Consider the following 15652-nt stretch of genomic DNA (forward strand, 5'->3'; position numbering starts at 1 on the left):
GACCTGGGGTAATCCAATGATGGGTGACCCCCCTGGGAAGTTCGTGTAGGCCCATCAGGGTAAGTTGTTCCGGTCTTTCCTATCGCTCGATGCGGGATGTTACACCGTCGGCCCCAGCGACAGCTGCAACGGCGAGGCGGGGCGCGGCAGCAAGGCAGCCGAGGCGACGCGATGAGGCGACGGGGCGAGGCGGTAGAGGCGACGGGCGAGGCGGTGGAGGTTGCAACGGCGAGAGCAGGCAGAGGCGAAGTTGCAGCGGTAAGGGAAGGGGGGAGAGGGAGAAGGGGATGAACATGATCAAAATATCACGATATTTTGATGTTAATATATCGCGATATATTGTAATATATTATTTCTGTAAGCATTCTGTACAAAAGCTTCTGTACAAATAGCATTTTTCTTAATTTTGTTATCATCTAATCAATGAGGGATTCTAGACGTACAATAGACACATGATCAGTATTATTTATTTATTTATTCATTAAGTTTTATATACGATTGTTAGATTCTAGACGTACAATAGACAATTACCATTTATTTGGTTACAATTAATTATTATTAATCTTCGATCGATTATATAGCTAGGATTTCAAATTGACTAATTAAACTATATATGGATCATGTGAATGCGGATCATATGTATGTATTTGTTGGTAATGACGAAGCTAACGACGAAGTTAGCTGACTTCGTTATTACTAATAATTCTTTTTTAATTATTACATATGTTTTATTTATTTGTCTTCATTGAAAACTTGTAGAAAATAAAAACAACTCTTAACTCTTAATCCATATCTATAAAGATCAGACTTATAATTCTATCACTATCTGTTTCAATTAAATGACTAAAAAATAAAATTATAAGGATTAATTTATTTAGTAAGGAGAAAAAGAAGAAAATATTAGAGAGAGAAAAAGAAAGAAAATGTTTTTATTTTCATTGTCACTACTATTGTCATGAATAAACTTCGTCGTTATTATTATTTGCGGTTGTCATCGTTTTTTTCTTAATTCTAGTCGTTATCATCGTAGATAGATGTAGAAAATAATGGACGAGATATAAAACAGAGAGAAAGAAATGATGAAAAAATAAGAGAATAAATTTAAATATAAGAATATTTAAATATTTTTATAAAATTTAACGATAGTTAATTAATAATATGAGAGAAATTATAATATAATTAAATTTTAGGTATTCTTTTATATTTTTTTCAAACGTCATAAATATTTTTTATAATTACTCTAAATCTCAGAATCGGTCACATATAATTCTCATTTCATGTTTTTATTGAGTAATTATATATATTTTTAAAATATTTATTAGATTAAAAAATATAAATTTATTTTATATCTTAATTTCATTGCGTTCTTAATAAAAAAACAAAGTTCAGATGAAGTGAGTTTTTAAATTTGAAAAATTCAACAATAGCAGTAAAATTTAATTTATTTACAGTAATATATTTAATTTATATATTTTTAAAATTGTGTAAAAATTAATATAATAAATAATATATTTAATCTATTTATCAGTAAGTTTTTGTTTGGTAAAAAATATGATTGTAATTTATAAGTTTGTCTAATTTACACGTATTAATATCTATAAAATATTGTAATTAATTCAAATATATTGAATGAAATTTCGAAGAGATTTTCATATTGTAGTTCACAGCGCACCTTGCACGCAACGCAATCGTATTTTAACTGCAAGAGGAGGGCCCACAGCCTCACGATTATTGATTGCCGGGTCAGTGTGAAAGAAATCCAAGCCAAAATTTTACATTAAATACTTTCACTGAACTCTGTTGCTTTTATCCTTTTGGCCTCTGTTCCTTCGCATAGACGATAGGTCAATACGAAGCTAGTTTGATTTTTGAGTAGCTGAACGATGGCCTCCACCAGCACCCAATTTCAGGACGGAGCTTCTCTCTCATCTGGGTCTAGTTCCTGGAAATACGACGTCTTCTTGAGCTTTAGAGGCGCAGACACCCGCAGCGGCTTCGTTGACCATCTCTATTCGGCTCTGCATCAGAAGGGCATTTTCACGTTCAAGGATGACCTGAAGCTCGAGAGAGGTGAGTCCATTTCTCCGGCGCTCCTGAAAGCCATCGAAGAGTCGAGGCTTGCCCTCGTTATTTTCTCCGAGAACTACGCTTCTTCCAAGTGGTGCTTGGAGGAACTCGTTAAGATCCTCGAGTGCCAGAAGACGAGGGGACTCACCGTTTTGCCGGTTTTCTACAAAGTAGATCCCTCGGATTTACGGAAACAAAGAGGAAGCATTGGAGAAGCATTCGCCAGACACGACCGATATTCCAACGAAGAGAAGGAGAAGCAGAAGGTGCAGAGATGGAGGAATGCTCTAATGGAAGCGGCCAATATTTCTGGGTGGGATTCAGAAAATGGCACAACCCACGGGTAACTCTTCTTTTATTTGTTTGGTTCGCAAAAAACACAAATTTGATTTGATTGTTTTTTCAAGAGACTTCAATTGTTATTGGGGCATTGTAGGTTTGGCTTCAATTCCTTGACAGATGAGGATTATGTCCTGCTTTATCATTTTTTCGGTACTTCTTTCCTAATTGCTGAGGTTTGGACATTTTGCTAATTTATTTCATGTTAGCTTGGAAAAGGGAAAAGAAAGAAGAGCAAAAACAAAGACAAAATTGATCAAAACAATTGGATGTCTAGGTATATATAATATATTTGCTCAATTAATATGTTTTCACAGTCACCTGCAACGCTTCTTGTGTAATTGTGATGAAAATGTGATCATATATTTTTTAGTTAATCCCATTATAAAGCTTGCTTTTCTTCCTCAAAGCATCCCATGCATATGCTGCTAGAGAGGGATCCAGATCGCCTCTTCATCATGTGGCTATACCTATATTCTTATGAGACGTGGTTGGGTTCTTAAACTTATCTTGAATTTTTACTTTTTATTTTTTTCATCTAATGGACAGGCTTGAAGCAAAACTTGTCCGAGAAATCGTCAAAGACATTCTTAGTAAATTGGGGGATAAGGATTCAAGCATTCTTGATTATGTTGTTGGATTAGATCCTCGTGTAGCAGAAGTGAAATCACTGTTGGGTATAGGATTGGATGATTCATGTATGGTGGGGATATGTGGAATGGGTGGTATAGGAAAGACTACCATTGCCAAGGCTGTTTATAACCAAATTTGTTCTGAGTTTGATGGTAGCAGCTACCTTGCAAATGTCAGAGAAACTTCTAAGAAACATGGTTTGGAGTCATTGCAAGAATTGCTTCTCTCTGACATCCTCTTAGACAGTGATATAAAAATAAGAAATCTTGATCGAGGGCTTAGTATGATAATGAACAGGGTACGATACATGAGGGTTCTTATAGTCCTCGACGATGTGGACCGGCTAAATCAACTGGAAGCACTTGTTGGTAAGCTTGATTGGTTTGGTTCAGGGAGCCGGATTATAATAACAACAAGAGACTCTCATTTACTTGATATACTTGAAGTGAATCATGTGTATAATGTCAAGGAACTAAATCACGGAGAAGCTTTAAAGCTATTTTGTTGTAAAGCATTTAGGAAAAACCAACCAACACAGGGTTATGAGGGGCTCACAAACAGTGTAGTTCATTACGCTAAAGGAGTTCCATTAGCTCTCCAAGTTTTGGGCTCTTTTCTCTTTGGAAGAAGCATAATTGAATGGCGAAGTGCAGTTGATAGATTAAGGCAACAGCCCAATGCAGAAATTCAGGACGTGCTCAAATTAAGCTATGATGGACTGGACCATGAGGAGAAGGAAATTTTTCTTGACATTGCGTGCTTCTTTAAAAGGAAGAGCAAAAATTACGTAAAAGATATACTGGATGCTTGTGGTTTCCACGCTGATATTGGAATAAGGGTTCTTGAAGACAAGGCACTTGTAACGATAACACACGATAGGATAGACATGCATGATCTGATACAAGAAATGGGATGTCATATTGTTAATGAAGAATCCCCAAGAGAGCCCGGTAGAAGGAGTAGGTTGTGGAAGTATGAAGACATCTATCATACACTCACAAAAAAAACAGTAAGTGCAAATGCTCTCATCTGAGAATGTGTTGAATTTGTAAATTATCTTATCATCTAATTAAGAGCCTAGGTTTGTCCACTGAGGGGTATCTTTACTTTTTATATTTTTGTTTTTACTCTCAACAATATCTTCTCATGCATGCGTGGCCAAACTTCATTATGTAATTGGACCAACAAAATTTTTGCCTGTTAAATTATGAATCATCATGTCATCGCAAAACTTAAACTTGTATATAGAAATTCTTAAACTTGTATGTTATTATTTTTTACTCTCAATAGAATGGAACATATATAAATAGATTATTTTGCACAGCATGTGCTTCGTTTGACAAACAAAATCTCTGTTCAATTTCTCTTACCTTTTCCCTTTTTTTGTGTAATGATAAAAATTTGTTTAAATTTCAATAACCCTTTCCTTCAGATTCAGTTTCTTATTTTTACCGCTTGTTTGTTAGGGGACAGAAACAGTCGAGGCCATAGTTTTGGTTTCTCATAAAACAAATGAGATATCCTTGAGTCCTGATGCGTTTTCAAAGATGAGCAAATTGCGACTGCTCAAGCTTAGTAATGTTCAGCTTCCTAATGGTCTCGACTACCTCTCCAATGATTTACGCGTTCTTGATTGGCACGGATATCCTTCAAAATGCCTTCCGTCAAATTTTCAACCGGACAGCCTTGTCACGCTAAAAATGTCCAATAGTTGCCTGAAACAACCTTGGAATGGAAGAATGGTACGACGAAAACAAATCCTATTGCTTTTTTTTTTTTTTTAGTATATATGCTTGCGTTACTAAAATCCTGTTTATTTTTTGTCTACTGATATCTATGGTAGTGCCTAGACAAGTTGAAACGCGTTGACCTCAGTTATTCGCGAGGCATAACCAAGAACTTAGATTTTACACAGGTATCAAATCTTAAGGAATTGAGTCTTGAAGGTATGAACTTCGTTGAGATCCACCCGTCCATTGAAGCCATCAAAAAGCTTATGTTCTTAAATTTGAGGGATTGCAAAGAACTTACAAGTCTTCCAAGTGGCATTTGTGGGTTGAAACTTCTTACAAGTTTGATTGTTTCTGGCTGCTCAAAACTTAGCAAGTTGCCCGAGAACCTAGGAGGATTGGAGAGATTGCGGGAACTTCGTGCTGATTTTACTGCTATTAAGCAACCACTATCCTCGACTATACACCTGAATGAGCTTATGGTTTTGTCATTTTTGGGATGCAAGGGACCAGTAACATCAACACCGCGGAATTCGCTATTATCATCATTTCTAATTCGGAAAAAACGTCAAGATTCTATGGGTTTTGAGCTACCTGCTCTATCAAGCTTACGCTCTATTTTTTTACTAGATCTCCGTTGCTGCAACTTCTCAGATGGATTTCTCACAAATGGCCTAGGCTCCTTATCCTGTGTGCGCGAATTATACCTTAGTGGTAGCAACATTATTAGTTTGCCAGCAAGCATTGAAGGTCTTTGCAGGCTTCACCGTCTTGAATTGATGGATTGCAAGAAGCTTAAAACGTTGCCCTATCTCCCGACAAATATCAATTGCGTTAATGCAAGTGGATGCACATCATTAGAAACATTGCCGGATCCGCCTATATTGCCCAGAAAGCTTGGGAAGGTCTATTTAATGCATTGTCATACACTAGTAAAGAATAGGCCCAGCCTCTCCCTTGAACTTTTCAGAAATTATCTTAAGGTCCATCTCTCTCTCTCTCTCTCTCTCTCTCTCTCTCTCTCTCTCTCATGTCTTTATTTGTTGTAGCAGGGTTTTGTTGATTCCAAACACACTGGTTTTGTTTATCCGAAATGTACTATTGTTGTTCCTGAAAGGGAGATTCCAAAGTGGTTCAGGTATCAAAATAATATGGGGCATTATGTTGGAATCCAGCTGAAGCCAGATTGGTATCAAAGGCTCAGGGGGTTTTTTGTATGTGCTGTTTTTGAAGCAAAGGCTCCTTCAATTTATGTCGAAGTCAATCTGGAATGTTACGGGTTGCGCAATGATGTTGCAGTCTATGCCCAGAAAATCACCATTTCCGGAACCGATTTTCGGTCAGATCACTTATTTCTGGACTACGTGGCACTTGAAAGTTTTAAGAGGGAGATGGAGGTTAATCATTTGAAAACTTTGACTGAGATCTTCTTTTATTTTAGTAGTAGTCGTGCTGAAATGTTTGTCCCAGTAAAATGCGCTGTTCATATGGTATATGAGGATGACGAAGAACGACCAGATTCATGTGCAAGTATCCAACAAAGTGATGACTCTGATGAGTTCCAATGGAAGGGCTCCCAGTCTGAGTTATCAGAAACTTCAATTCAAAATGTGCGAGATTCAGCAACGTGGTCGAACAGAAATCATTTTGGAAGATACTTTCCTATGAGTAGAAAGTCAGTCTCGCTCCACTGGACTGATGGGAGGTTGAAATTCATAAAATTCGGTGGGCCTATTGTATTATAGGTAGAAAATCATTCTGGCCCCGGTGGACTGATGGGAGGATGAAATCCATAAGATCCAGTCAGCCATGGGTACGTTGTGAGCACCAAGCTGTGCTCCAAGTGGATTAGTCTTTTGTTCATTTATGAGTTATATTGATGATTATTGTTATATCATTTTTTAAGTTATATTTAATGCACTTTTTTTTAGATAAAATACAATAATTATACAATCTTTTTAACATTCTAAATTAATATTTAACTTCATAAAATAAATTAAACAATCACTAAATTCACATTTATTTTAATATCAAATTTCATAAAACAAAATAATAACAATTTATAACATTTAACTTAATATCTACAATACAAACTTATGTCAAAATAATTTTATGGACTAATGATAAATGAGAAAGAATTAACAATATCTTTATTAATTATTAATATTTATAATCATTGTAAAAAATAAAAATAAATAAAAATAATATATAGTAAACTACAATAGTTGGTTGAATTCTCGTTATCATGGAATTCTAGTCTAAAATTCCCACAAGAATTTTAGACTAGAATTCTATGTGTGGCAACCCTTTCAATTCTACTAAAAAAAAGTTTGTGTAATTTTATAAAATAAAAACGAATAAAATTATGTTTTTGATTTTGCTCTCTCTACGGATAAGGAATGCTCCCTCACATCTCATGCCTCGAAGATAGCACTTGGAGTGTTGTTACCATTTTTTATGTTTAAAATATTTTCTAATATCTTATGAAAAATAAAGAATAATTATGTTAATAAAATTTAAATTTATAACATCTCTAATATTAAAATGAATTTATTAAACAATTTTATAACCACATCAATATTTATTTTTCCTAAACAATGTAAATACTATATTACAACTTTCAAGCAACATGGATCTTTATTTAAATTTTTTTTTTTATTTTATTTGCACATGCTATGCACATATCATCTTTCTAATTTTTATAATATTTTTTACTTCTAAAATACTATTAAAATAATATTGATGTGCAAAATAAAATGGGTGTAAAAGAAACAAGCTTAAAACAAGTGCAAAGGTCAAAGAGGCTATACAAAAACTCAAAAAAGACTAAGGAGACTTTTGAGATAAAAGAAGTCCTTAGTAGATCGTCTAGCGAACTTGCTTTCAAGGTTAAAAGAAAGGATCCCTTCGAGAAATTCAAAAGTCTCTTAAAGACTCTTTGAATCATACTCCCACTAGGAACACGTCACTTTATCTTTAAAATCTCCGTCTTGAATGTCAAAACAAATGATGGTAATCTCAATCTCAAAAGAAACGGGAGTTTGCTATTTGTCAGCTTTCACCACCATAAATAAGAGGCAATCATTCATCTTTAAGTATGCTAAAAATACTTTAACAACTTTTTGAGCTCTCTTTTAAATTTCAATCAAATTAACTTAATTATCAAAGTGTTCGCTACACCCTCTAATTAGAATCTATCTTGCAAGCTCTTAGAAATCTAAAAGGCAATTCCTCAATCTCAAATCTTATTGTTATATTCAGTCAACAATAAAGATAAATCCTTTAGTGCCATCTACCCATAATTTTTTTTTTAATAATATAACATGTTTCGTAATTTGTTGTATATATTAAAAATCGTGAGTTATAATAATTATACTACTATGAAAGTAATATTTTTATAATTAAAAATTTCAACGCCACAAGAAATAGAAAATGTACCTTCAATCTGATTACGCATCCATCACGTACCCATTGAAATTGTGCTAAATATAATTTCATCAAGTATTTGTCATGACTTCTAATTAGCTGTGAATAACATTCACAAATTCATATAATTCAAATTATAAGTAAATCTCAATTATATTTAAGAATTTTAATTTTCAATTCCAACCCACTTTGATTCGAATTCTATTTCTGGAGTTTAAAGGGTAAACAAAATTCTAATTCCTATATTTTCTTTTATACCCAACACAAGAATTCATTAAAATTTTGAATTGAAATTCCAATTCCATAATTCTTTATGTTTCTTTCTAGACCTAATATTGAACATTGAATTGCATGATCATCTAATGGTAGTGTCAAAAATACAAAGGTTCGTCGCACGAGCATGGCGCAGCGGTAAAGTATAAGGAAAATAAAAAGAGCATCAAATATTTGAATTTTTGTGGTATTTTGAAAAGCAAAATTATTGTTGGAAGGTAACAGTAAAATTAAAAGGCAAGTTGCTCACGTGGAGGCAGGGTTATGGTGTGCCATGTCACCCCTTTGTGAGCCTTGTCCTTACGACATAAAGGTGGGGTTTACGGGGAGGGTAGCTGTTCCCTGAAAGTCCATTCTAAACGTATATAGACTGTGACCTTATCCAAATTTATCAGGATGGCGAATCAGGGGAGAAGTCCGCTCTCCCCAAGATTAATCGGAAGAAGCTCGAGACTTGAATCATAAAAAAAAAAAAATACAAACGTTCTAATCATATAACAAAGCTAGGTCCAAAAGGGAAGAAATGCATAAAGTGAAACTTAAGCCACACTCCGATATGCACATCGACAATGGGCCGAATATATCGGATTATCTGCACCTATCTTCTAAGTCAAATCGAACCACCCACTCATTTATTTTCAACACTAAATGGAAAAATATGAATTTTTAAATAATTAATAAATAACAATTCTCATATTTTTGATTTAGGACGGTTGCAAAGCGAACCCATTAATTTTTATGAGAAATCCTGTGATTTTCCTTATTATCACTTAGTCATTCGACTCATAGTCATCTAAACACAAATCAAAATAAAATCTTCTGAATACATGAAACATGAAATAGTAGTCTTTTGACAAAATTCCCCACTCATATTCTTCTCGTGAACCTCTAAACATGATGGACCCTCCTTAATTAACTCTCAACATTTTTCAAGTCTTTCGACTGTGGACACCCAACCTTCAAAGAGACCACTTTTATGGGCGTTTTGTCTTTTAAAGATTCCTACACCTATCTCTCATTAATAACAATTCCTTTTGGGTATTTTCATTATTAGATCCTAATTGCATAACCAACGTCTCTGTGACACACACACACACATTATATTATTTAAGCAAACATATATGTCACAAACACATGCCATGAGACCTATGCTAGGCAATAATAAAATAGAGGTAAAAAAAAAACTTACCACATGTGAGTTTGAAGGCTATATATCCTCAAATTAGTGAGTTTCTCACCTTTAAATAATATTAAAATCCAACCAAAATGTTTAGACTATTTCCTTGGTTATTCATGAGAGCAAACTAGCTAAAAGAATAGAGTAAGGCTCATTAATTTAGTAATTAATGGGAGAACCCAACTCAGTGTTCAAGCTCCCTTCTCAGGCTCATTAACAAATACAGTTCATAAGCAAAAAATAGTAATGAATAGAACTCCAACAGGGGCGAATCTAGAGGAGAACTGGAATGGCTTTTGCTCGTGCTAGTCTCTCAAACATCAATATATACACACACACACACCGCAATTGGCCACCTGACCCATCCCTCTGCCCACCCCCACCTTACCCAACCCTCTGCCCATCTGCTTCCTGGATCTGCCTCGCGCCAACACTATTTTCAAAGTTTGATTTATAAACAAATCAAACTTAAACACATTTAAAAATAAATAAGCCAAGCCCAAATTATTAGGATATACTTATGGATGAGTGTATATTTTTAAAAAAAATTATAGATTGTATATTTTAAAAAAAATTATGGATGAGTGTATATTATTCAGCGAACAAAGAAGATGAAGACCGATGCCGATTTGCTTCTTTCCTTCTCTGATCTTTGAGAAGTACGAGCCCTCTCCTAGAATGGTTTTATAGATTTCGAAAATTCCATGATGAATCAAGACCAGAATGAATTTGGGAATCAAAGATTCATTCTACTCTCTTCTAGGAAATGTTTATTTATTTATTTATAGAAGGAGAGATGAATCCAGGGTAACCTCCCACTTCACCGATATCAAGGAGTTCGAGGAATATATGATGACCTTGAACAATGAGTAGCTGTGCTCCAAACCAATAGAGCTATGTACTGGAAAGACTCTCTATTTTTATGAGAAGAGAATCGTTAGTTTGATCGACAGACTATATAGGAAATACGAGATCTATGCAAGTTGCTACATGTTCTCCCTTTGTCTTTTAACAATAGAAGAACTACTTATCTTCTCTTAGATAACGGTCAATCGGTTTGCATTTATGGTAAATCAATAGGCTTTAGACTGTCAATTCTTTTCAATCATGGTATGCAATTGAAATTCGTGTACATGAAGATGAAGGGAGGAAGTTTATTAGGCATAAGGTAACTTCTTTCCCAAAGCACCACTCCTACAATAAGATATTCACAAATGCAATTGGTGGATTGATGAAGTATGGCATGAGATGCCTGGCATAATCAAATTGTCCATTTCAGTTTTATCCATATGGGATAAAGATAAAAAAAAAAAAAAGGTGAATAAGAATTTACAAGAAAATGGAAAGAGATGTTGGTTAGGAAAGGAAATATTGAACCAAGTCTTATGTAATTTAATTGTTATAAGCCAACTCTTATGGATATGGATGTTTTGATAAATGATTTTAGAATATGATTGAATCTAAGATATGAATGCAAAACTAGTTGGTGATGACATTAATAACAATTCAGTCACCAAAAAAGGTATTGGAGGGGGAGAGGGAAAAGAGTCGACGATAACGAAAGCTTTGATCACGGTAAAAAGGTATGGAGAGAAGGCAAGATAAGCCTTTTAAATATAAAGGTTATTTGGTTATTCCAAAATATAACTGCAATTAACTAATGTAAGAGAAAATTATAACATGATATTAAATTTTGTATCTTTCTCGAATATCAAGAGTGAAATATTACCAAAGCTCAAGAATGTTCTTGGTTATTTATCATTTCCAATTTATTGTATAGAATAAAATTGAAAAGTTAAAAATAATTAAAAAAATTATTTTTTAATTAAAGATTCAATAACTTATTAGAAATTAAAATTAAAAAACTAAAAAATATTTTGTAAAGGTATCATCCCCTTACCCACTAATTCACCGTAACAATCCAACATCCTTTATTTTTTTTTTTTTAAATTTAAAACATTGATGTCCTTATCTTTGTACTAACCAATATATTTAACACACTCCTAATTCATCAAGTAAAAAAAAAAAATCCATAATTCTTTTATAATTTTAAAATATACGCACTTTGGCAATTAAATTGTTTTTATTTGACTAACCAAATTGTCTTACAAATCTAAGATAAAATGCATAAAACACAGATGTCTAACTTAAAAATATTAATTTCCATAGCCAAAAATTATATAGAAATAATTGGCTTCTTATTCATTATCAAATTGTTAAACTTTATTGAAAGCATAGCTAATTTAGATTGAATAATAATAACTTTTTATAATGAATATTTTTTTTATTAAGAGGACAAATTGATAACAAATTATATTTTTTCAAATATTATAAAATATAATTCTTTTATATAAAAAAACCACTATTTTTCCTTCCCATCAAAATACTACTTGTGAACAAAAGAAATAAAATAATAAGAAACAAGTTTTGGACTAAAGAAATAATATGAAGAATAATGTCACTCCATTTATTAATTATTACATGCAAAAGAATTGCTGGAAGAAGATACAATTACTAATTACTAATTTAATTAATTGTAAAACTCTAATCTAATTACTAATTAACATTAAAAAAAAACTAATCTAGTTAATAACGACAAACAGTAATAATGTATTTCATTAGGGTCACGACTAAGCCCACCATATACTAATTAATTAATCTTTCTTTTTATTATTTAGTCATGACACTTACCTGGCACCAGTTCAGTGTCAGCACCTCATTGGGTGTTCAGCACCTGTGGGTGTGTGGAGCACACACCCAATGAGGTGCTGCCAGCTCTTCAGTCATCACACTTAGCACCCACCATAGCTTAGGCATTAGCCATAATAATAGTATTTGTTTATTAATTTTATTGTCATCTAATCAATGAGGAATTCTAGACATAATGTAGACAACCACCATTTCAATTGTTTATATAATTAAAAAAAATTTAAATTGTTTGTGGATGGACTATGATGTGTTGAACAATATTATTTATTTATTGATGTTGGTTTTTGGGACCGACCACCACGTGCCACATTTGCGACTGGATCTCGGGAATGGAACCTCGAACTTGGGGATGTCGGACCTCGGGTGTAGGACCTACAAGACAATGGAGGGTCGGGGCTTGAATCCCCCGGGGTGGACTCCGATGCTCAAATCAATAGAGTAAATGCAAGTAGTAGTAAAGGAGGGAGCTGTAGAGCTTGAATGTACCTGACGAGAGTCCTTGTCTTTTATAGGCGAACCCGTTTTGGGGTACCCGAGATGAGTGGGCAAGACTCTCGAGAATCCCGGTCAAGTTGGAACGGGTCTTGCGGTTCGGCCCGGATTTTTCGGGCTCCGCTCCAGAGTGTTAACTTGCCACGTGTCGGTCTCTCAGGTGATTCGCGTGGCAGGTGAGACTATCAGCGCGTAGGGGTATTCTAGTAATTTCAGTTGGTGCCACATCACTTGCCCCTCACTCCTTGAGCCGAGCTGAAAATCATGCTGGGTCGAGGAGTAGGTTACCTGACTGTTGATTTTTACCAAAACGCACGAGAGTGTTTTTAAAGTTGAGATTAGTGCTTAAAAACCTCATTTACTACCCTGAAATTATAGGGATGGGTTTTGGTTGAAGGGAAGAATTCGTTTGGAGGGAAACATTGTCATTTTGAATTTTTTTTTCTTTGGGTCCCCTCTATATAAGCCCTAAGGCCCCACCCCACAATTATTATTTCAAGACAAGCATTCATCTCCTTGAGGTTAGTCTTTCCTATCCTCCTTTGCTTTTATTTTTCCTTATTTGTTATTTATTTATTTTTTACCTTTGCTTCCACTTTATTTTTTTTGTTTTTTTTTTTTTTTAAAAAAAATCAAACTTTCCCTCGGCCAGGCGCCTCTGCCTGGCCGAGGTCGGCCGAGCTTCCTCGGCCATGCTCGGTGGCCAGATCTCGGCAAGGCCGAGCCCCTCGGCCACGGCCGAGGGCTTGGCTCGGCCTGGCTGAGGTCGGCCAAGGCCGGGGGGCTCGGCCCTGGCCGAATATACCCACATAGATATATGGGCGTCCCTGGGTCGGCCATGGCCGACCCTTCGAACTTTTGCCCCTTTTTTTAATTATTTAATTATTTATTATTATTATTTTTTATTCCTTGGGTCAGTCATGGCCGACCCTTGGGCTTCTCCTTTGTTAATAATAACAAAATGATCTTTAAAACAAGGCTTAACTTCACTAACCTGTTTCCTTGGCTCTTTTTTTTCGCAGGCGTGACTCGAGATTTTCCCAAGCTAAATCGCGCCTACTGAACTCTCCGAGGCTCTTAGCCCAGTCGTGGTTATTTTTTCCTGACCTCGGCCTTTACTCTCCTGGTCAGTGATCTTCTCTTAACTACTTCTGCTCGTTTTTTAGCATGTCTTCTTCTTCTTCTTCCTCTGATTCTGAAAACTCTAGTACTAGCTCTAGTAGTGAGGAATCACACACCAAGTTATCCAGCCCCTCCCATGGCCCCCTTCGTAGGCCCAGGAAACTTAGGAGGCCTGAAAGAATTTCACTTCATCCCACTTCAGAGTCTCATGTGAGTAGTGATCCCAACTTAGGAAGCTTACCCGAGGATCTAACCACGGACCATTCTACCATAACCGAGAGGGAGTTGTTTCCCCTCCTCCGAAAATACCACCTCATTCATGATGAGTATTGGTATAGTGAACCCCAAGGTCTGAAAGCTCACCAGGCCCCCTATGGCTGTATCACCGTCTACGAGCAGGCCTTGGCTGCCGGCCTTAGATTCTCTCTCGCGACTCCTGTAGTTGAGGTGTTTACTATTGTGGGGTTATGCCCCTCTCAGTTGACTCCCAATGGCTGGAGGTGCCTATCTACCTTCGTTCTCTACTGTCGAGCTCGGGACATTGAGCCCACTGCTCAACTTTTCTTTAGGATGTTCAAGGTAATCTCCATTAGCAAAACTGAACCTCGATTCGCCTTTTCCCCCCTCAACCAGCATCAGTTCGTAGTTGATAACCCCACATCGGTAAAACGATGGAAGAGTAGATTTTTTTTTGCTGGCTTGAAAGACTGGGGGGTCATCTTCGGGGTGCTAGTTGAGTGGGCTTTCCAGCCCTCAAAGGTCCGTAGTCGCAAGATCACGCAAGACGAGCTTCATAATATTCAGATCTTGAGGGAGCTGAACCCTATCAGCGCTCGGGTCCTGATATGTGATCGCACTTTGTACTTGGGGGGTTTATCCACTCACACTTGCTTCGAGCCTGATGTCACTTTGGGTAGTCATTTTTCCACTATTTTCATACTTTTCTAACTTGCTTTTCTTGCCCTTAATATCTTGTTTGCGCATTTGCAGCTGAGATGGTGAGCACAGCTTTCATCTAGGAGAAAAACAAACGGAGACCCGCGGAGGATGAGGGCGCCCCAGCTTTTACGGGGGGAAAGGCTGCTTTGAATGCTCCTCCTGCTGAGGAAGGAAAGCCTAGTCGTGCTAAGAGGAAGAGGACTTCCCATCCTCCGAGAGAGCTCATGCCAGCCCCGGAGTCTCCTCCCCACAGTCCAGACCATGTTCCCGATTGGGGAGTGAAGGCAAGCGATCTCAGCCGGAGCACTCAGGTGGCAAGACGTATGATTCACCACTTTGCCACTCCCGCCGATCGTCAGGTGTTGGCTGAGTAGTCCTCGGAGGCCATAGAAGCCACATTATGCAAGTATCTGGCCCAAGTAATCACCTATACTTTATCAACATCCCCTAGTCTCATCTATGTTGTCCTTACTTGTCTTGCCTATTATAGGTGGTCACACTGGTTTCGGACTTTTCTAGACGTTTCTCTCAAGCTTCCAAGAAGACCTTGTAGCTAGACACCCAGTGACTGCACTCTCACCCTGCAATTAAAACACAAAACAAAACACAATAAAAAATTTATATTTTTTTTTATTTATTTAGGCGAGAGGTTTAAACTCGTCAGTGTACGAGTGCAGTTGTAGTTCAAATTTAAATTTATACTTTCTGGATAAGTCCAGGTCGTCCACTGAGAGATTTATTTATG

At 36.1% G+C, this 15652-nt stretch overlaps 1 protein-coding gene across 2 annotated transcripts; it reads left to right on the plus strand.

Moving 5' to 3' along the window:
* The first annotated feature begins 1802 nt into the window (after positions 1 to 1802).
* On the plus strand, positions 1803 to 6661 carry LOC127795512 (disease resistance protein RUN1-like). 2 transcript variants are annotated; one of them, XM_052327249.1, is made up of 5 exons: positions 1803 to 2410; positions 2956 to 4048; positions 4506 to 4781; positions 4883 to 5752; positions 5822 to 6661. In XM_052327249.1, the coding sequence occupies exons 1-5, from the start codon at positions 1884 to 1886 to the stop codon at positions 6512 to 6514; spliced, it is 3459 nt and encodes a 1152-aa protein (XP_052183209.1). In that variant the 5' UTR covers positions 1803 to 1883; the 3' UTR covers positions 6515 to 6661. The 2 variants fall into 2 exon arrangements, with proteins under 2 accessions (XP_052183209.1, XP_052183210.1); XM_052327250.1 differs by having other exon boundaries at positions 4955 to 5752.
* The last annotated feature ends 8991 nt before the right edge of the window (positions 6662 to 15652 follow it).

The sequence above is a fragment of the Diospyros lotus genome, chromosome 2, assembly GCF_014633365.1.
Source record: "Diospyros lotus cultivar Yz01 chromosome 2, ASM1463336v1, whole genome shotgun sequence".
Classification (NCBI taxonomy): domain Eukaryota; kingdom Viridiplantae; phylum Streptophyta; class Magnoliopsida; order Ericales; family Ebenaceae; genus Diospyros; species Diospyros lotus.

Coding starts and splice junctions, on each gene's coding strand:
- LOC127795512 (XM_052327249.1), top strand. CDS start 1,884: ATGGCCTCCACCAGCACCCAATTTCAGGACGGAGCTTCTCTCTCATCT. Junction 4,049..4,505: donor ATACACTCACAAAAAAAACA/GTAAGTGCAAAT, acceptor CTTGTTTGTTAG/GGGACAGAAACAGTCGAGGC. Junction 4,782..4,882: donor AACCTTGGAATGGAAGAATG/GTACGACGAAAA, acceptor TATCTATGGTAG/TGCCTAGACAAGTTGAAACG.